This window comes from Solanum pennellii, chromosome 11 (assembly GCF_001406875.1).
Source record: "Solanum pennellii chromosome 11, SPENNV200".
NCBI classification, from domain to species: domain Eukaryota; kingdom Viridiplantae; phylum Streptophyta; class Magnoliopsida; order Solanales; family Solanaceae; genus Solanum; species Solanum pennellii.
Window position 1 is genome coordinate 45,584,085 of NC_028647.1, and position 6,000 is coordinate 45,590,084.

The 6,000-nt window shown below is 31.1% G+C and overlaps 1 protein-coding gene across 1 annotated transcript in view; it reads right to left on the bottom strand.

The window, feature by feature from the left end:
* Nucleotides 1–4,181, bottom strand: part of LOC107004844 (probable sphingolipid transporter spinster homolog 2) — a 33,564-nt gene extending 29,383 nt beyond the window's left edge. Inside the window, exons 1-3 of the mRNA XM_015203221.2 lie at nucleotides 4,030–4,181; nucleotides 3,303–3,434; nucleotides 2,536–2,637 (exon numbers count right to left, since the gene is read on the bottom strand). Coding sequence (XP_015058707.1) covers nucleotides 2,536–2,637; nucleotides 3,303–3,434; nucleotides 4,030–4,079 — 284 coding nt within the window. The 5' untranslated portion in view covers nucleotides 4,080–4,181. The remainder of the gene's footprint in view (nucleotides 1–2,535; nucleotides 2,638–3,302; nucleotides 3,435–4,029) is intronic.
* Between the last annotated feature and the right edge of the window lie 1,819 nt (nucleotides 4,182–6,000).

The window sequence follows — 6,000 nt, forward strand, 5'->3', positions numbered from 1 at the left end:
GAAATATACAAGAAAGACCGAAGCACACACAAGTCAAGAACCTCGCCCAAAATCAGGGAAGAGCTTTAAATGGAAAGAAGTCAAAAGACACGGAGGACAGGAATATGTACAATGAAAGAGGACAAACAAGGCAAATCAATCTTTCTGTGATTGAGAAAATACAAGGAAGACCGGAGCACACACAAGGAAAGAAGACAGATAGGAGAACTCAATCAAGGCAAATTACTATACCCTTGATTGAAGGAAACTCCCTTGGGTTAGCTTAAGAGTCGATCGCTGAATGTCAAGGGATTGATTTAGCAAATCAATCCCAGCAAAAATCAACATTAAAGTAATGATTCTCGAAGAGAAAGAATTGATTCTTAGTCATATCATCTTAAGAGCAACAGTAAACAGCCAAGCAAGTATAAAAGAGGATCAAGATCGAAGAAGAAAGATGTGCAACTTCACTTGAGCAAGAACACTATTCACTCTTTCATCTTACAAAAAGCACTATGATCATCAATAGTCTACTAGTAAAAAGAAAAGAAAAAGAGATTAGAAAGCTATAGAAGTACAGGTTGTGACCAAAAACGAGATCTGCAATCATCCAGATGTAAGAAACTCTCCAATGTTCACCAAAATACAATCTATTTAATAAAGTTCATTCAAAGATCTAAATGAAACCCTTGAACCCACAGACACCATATCGGTGATTGAAACCAATATAAAATCAATTACTCACCATATCGGTGATCCGAACCAATATAAAGTCAATTACTCTTTTTGTTTCCTTACTCCATGTTATATCTGTTTTATCGGTCTAACTTGTAGGTGAGTCAACTTGCATATATTAATAGGATACTTTATAACCTTAGAAAATATTTGAGTACACCCTACCCCCGGAGTTTCAATATTAAATGAGAAATTAGTTATAATAATGTAACCTTGGGATATAGGTATCACTTTCATCCAATTCAATTTGAATTAGTTTGATCTTTAGATGATTTATGAAATGCCATTGACCTACATTAAATTATTTGATGGACTTTGAGATATTGATTATTTCCTTCAAGTAAGTAAAATTGTAAATAAGGGATGCTCTTTTTTTAACCTTTTTTTGATATGTTAAACCCACCACCCAACATCCCTACCTATGAGTCAAGAATGGCCATTTTCCACTATGCTCTCTTAATCAGTTGAACCCTCAAGTCCTCAACCTCTAAGGTTAGATGTGGATTTTCACTAGGCTATCCCACTATAACAAAGGATACCTTTTTATTCTTTGGATGCTAGGAAGAGTAAAAGTGGGATAATAAGTGGTGACTTAATCATTTCAGAAAGTGGACACTGATCTGGCATGGGTCGCATGGCCTAGTATGGACAGCACGGTATTCGACAATAAAAGAGTATTAACATCTTATATTAATTCGGAATTTCAAGAAATCTTATCAAGAAAAATGAGACAAAATTACAAAAGAAAAAGTGGTGAAAGCGAATGAAAACAATGGGAATAAAGTAATTCATTATATTTCCTGTCTAGACAAAATGATCTCCATAGTAGTAAATGCAATGCTTATTTCTGTATGGTGTCTGTCAAAAATACTTTTTACAGTTAAGGGCCCGTTTGGATGGGCTTAATAAAAGCAGCTTTAAAAAAGTACTTTTGAAAGTGCTGAAACTTATTTTTAAAATAAGCAGTTATGCGTTTGGATAAAAGTGCTGAAGTTAAAAAAAAAGTTGTTGATGTGTTTGGCAAATAAGTGCTGATAAACAGCTTTTTAAATCAAAATGTCTGAAATACCCTTAAAAGCTGTTAACATAATAAAAGTTAATTAATTTATATTTTACAGCCATAAATAATTATATTTTGCTATCATTCACATATTTCTTTCTCATCACAAATTATTTATAAGAGGAATATAAACTTGTTATAGATTTTAAAGATATATAATTTGAATAGATCAAAGAACGATTTAAGATTTTATTTTAGTTTTATCCATAGGTAATAATAATAGTCTATCATTCACATATTTCTTTATTATCACAAATTATTTATAAGAGGAATATAAATTTTTATTTAAGTTATATGTGCAACTTATTTTACATTTTAATAATATATAATTTGAATAGATCACTTGAAAAATTTAAGATTTATTTTATTTTCATTCATTAGTAATAGTAATTGTCTATCATCCACACGTGAAAAGGGAAAAATAGAAGAAAGAGATGTTAGGGTTATGTGGGTAATTTGGAGATTGTATAAAAATATTAAGGGTAAAAAGGTAAAAATGTGGTCAACTTAAAACAGCTTATAAGCTGGAAAAAAGAAAAGCACCCCTACCCCAGCTTTTAACTTTTGGCTTAAAATAAGTTTTTTTTAACTTAAAATAAGTTATTTTGAGAATTGCCAAACAGCTAAATAAGTCAAAAATCAGCTTTTAAGTCAGTTTGACCAGCTTTTAAGCTGAGCCAAACACGCTCTAAATCATTTTAGTATGATATATGCTTCCATATATCTCAACATCAAGGCTGTGATATGTTAAAAATTATCACCTCTTGGCTAAGGAAGCAAATATTGGAGATGCCAAAAGAAGCCCAACCATGAAAGCAGATGATATGACACCATCCTGAAAATTGTTCAAATCAAAATCACCCCTGCAAAAACACACAAAAGAAAAGATTAACTTGGAGCATAATTGTAATTGATGCGTTTGCCGGGAAACAATATTACAGGCACGAGAATGACTAATACTTTTGAATTATAGTTTTAGTTGTTTCAGTCGAACAGAACATCCCTGAGTGAGTTTGCACGTGGACAATTCCCTCAATGAATTGCAAATTCAGCAATCATAGGCAAGTCAAGGAACAAGAACAAGGGCTTAGACCTGAATTTTCTGTTGATCATCCAGTGACTCGATCCAAAACTAGGGACCTTAACAGTGATATTAAACCATGAGATGAAATCAGCATGAAATCGCATGTTCAAACGGTGATTTCATCTCAGGATTTCATATCGTGATTTCTAATCGCATGTCCAAGCGCTACTTAGTGGCTATTCCAACCATTAAATTTCACAGGGAAGAGTCATTACTAGGGTAGGTATAAGTACATCATAGAGAAAACGCATAATTCGACTCTTGCATATAATAACTGTCAATCATCAAGAAGGAAAAATTAGAAAGAAAAATATTATACATTGTGCAGGAAGGAAAACTTAGAGTGAAACACACTCGCTATATCTTTCCCTTATGATCAATCACTTGAGAACAAAGCAGACTTGTACTGAAACATTAAGATTAAGTAATCAATAAAATTCTTACTGGATTCCACTGCCAGAAGAGCATGTACCGCTCTTAGTACACTCACTGTGCTTCCCATTAACACCGTTGCTCGCTATAGCACCGCGATCCACATAATTTAGCAAGTTGATTATACAGAATATGGCTAGTAACCTAACAATTTGCAGCAGACAGATCATAAGCAAATATAAGATAGCAAAAATAAGAGTTATAAAACGGATTGTAATAAACTCCAGAGTCTAAGAGCCTGGTGTTTCAAGTCAAAAAACACATTCATTAAGGTTACAAGTTTCATTAGGATAAAGTAATGTAAACTACCAATGAATTGCCATATTTTCTAGGTCACTAATTTACACTTACTATAGAAATTGGTTCGCAAGTAACCTAACAGCTAAATGTATCTTACACTGTAAGTGGAAAATATTAAACCTTTACAAAATCAATCTAGTTGTTATTCTATTTAGTTTATAGGAGTAACATGATCACCGAAGATTCATAAAGCCGGCCCCAAGTTCTCAAACAAGTTCTCTGCTAGGTTCCCAGGGTTTAAATAAGAAGAAGACTTCTATATATCTTCAAAACCTGTTAATCAGAATCAAGAAAAGGCACTTGCTTGATAATCAAAACAACAAACTAACCCCATGAATCTTGGTCTGTCCCTTCATGTGTTTGGACTGTAAACCAAAAGACCCCAAAAAGGAAAAATTGCAATACATAGGCAACCCACATGGCAAAGAGAGAAAAATACCTTTTGGCAGTGAACCAGGAAGGTTGTGGAGCTAATGTTGATGAAACCATGTCTGTTTTTGCAGGAAGTGATGAGTTTGGCTTCGAGTCAAATTTAGTGATTGGATCATACAAATACTTTAGGAATTGGCTCTTGCAAGGAAAAAGGCATTATCTTTGAATTAAGCTCAAAATGATCCTCATTCTTATACGAGAAGCACTAATAGTCCATTATTTTTATAAAATGGTACGTTTACAGTCCAACCACAAACATCCCTTTTTCTTTTTCTAATTACATGAATTAATATATTTTAATAAATAATTACTGATTTTAGCGATAGTATTTACTATTACCATTTATAGTAATATAATGTTAAATCTGCAATATGTATTAAAAGTGAATTATGTATGCAATATATATGAATTATAATTATTTTTTAAAATATATTATGTAAAAGTTTGACAAATTGTATTATAAGTGTATTAAAATGTGTGACAAATGTATTATCCATCATTAATACTTATATTATATATGAATAATAAATTATTTTTTGTAATATGTATTAAACTTATATCATAGATGAATTAAAAGTGATCAAGTGAAAAAAACATTATTGCTATAAATGATAAATATTTGTTTTATTATAGTATATTTATATAAGTTTTCTTCTTTTAACGGAGGAAATTCAACTCACATTATTCTCTCTTTTGAAGCAAATAAAATAGGTATCTCTTGCTACCAAAAATAAAATAAAATAATAATCTCTTATTTTAGAGCAAAAAAAGTCAATTAGTCACATTATATGCTTTCTTTTGTTGTTAATAAGTCGCACATGGATCAAATTCTTTATTTTGTTTTATCTTTTTTTACTCTTTTATAGAAATGATAGTTAAAAGGATTAATACTGCATTAAATTAGCTGTATAAAATGCAAAGAAATGTGTACATTAACTTTGGGATAAAATGGAAGTATTAAATGTTAACAGAAATATTATCAGTCTAAACACGTGTAGGACAGATATCCTATATTTAAGACATGTGTACTATCTTTTATTACTGATACATATGTAGTTTAGACACAATAGCCCAATTGTCTCAATTTATATATTGAATGGTTAACTATTATGATTTATAATACTACATTTTATGTAAAATTCAAAAATTATATATAATTCTATATTTCAATTTATGTGAGCAAGCGTGAAATTTTGAGAGTCAATCAAAATTGTGAGCAACCGTGAAATTTGAGAGTCAACCAGAATATTACATTTTTAAAAAAAATATCTTGTGTTGTTAATTATTGTGATTTATATGTTAATTTTTCGTAATTTTTAAATATACAAAATACTTAAAAGAAAAGTAAAAAATTAAAGTTGCTAAATATAATAGAGGAAATTGAAGCATAAGGACAAATCGGAGAATTCTCTAATTGATCCTAAGTGCCCACTGTATGTTACTTGGGACTTTTATAAAAGGGTGACAGTAAGGTTACAAAATAAATGGGTGGTGACATAAGTCTTAAGTATTGGGTATAGATGACAATTATGTGATTAATGATTAAGGATTGTGGAGTTGCCCTCAAGTTTATAAGTTGACAGTTTGGTCCATTGAATTAAATGAAGGGTAAAATGACTAAAACCTAATTTAACCAATTTTGGTGGCAATTAAAATTAAGGGGAAGCCACCAGCAAGCTGTACCAAAAGCGGAAATAAATATTTTTCCTCCACCTCTCGTTGTACCAAAAGCTGTACCAAAAGCGGAAATAAATATTTTTCCTCCACCTCTCGTTGTATTCTTCTTCTCCCTCTTCTTCTTCTTCTTTTTCTTCTTCTTCTTTACTTGCCTTTCTTCCCATTCTCTTTATCTTTTTCATCTTCTTTTCGTACATTATTGGTCTTGACTGCTAGTCCTTGAGCTTTCTTCTTTTCCTCTTCTTGAATCAGATTTAACTAATTTAATCAGTGGATCAGATTTCGTTTTGTATCAATTGGA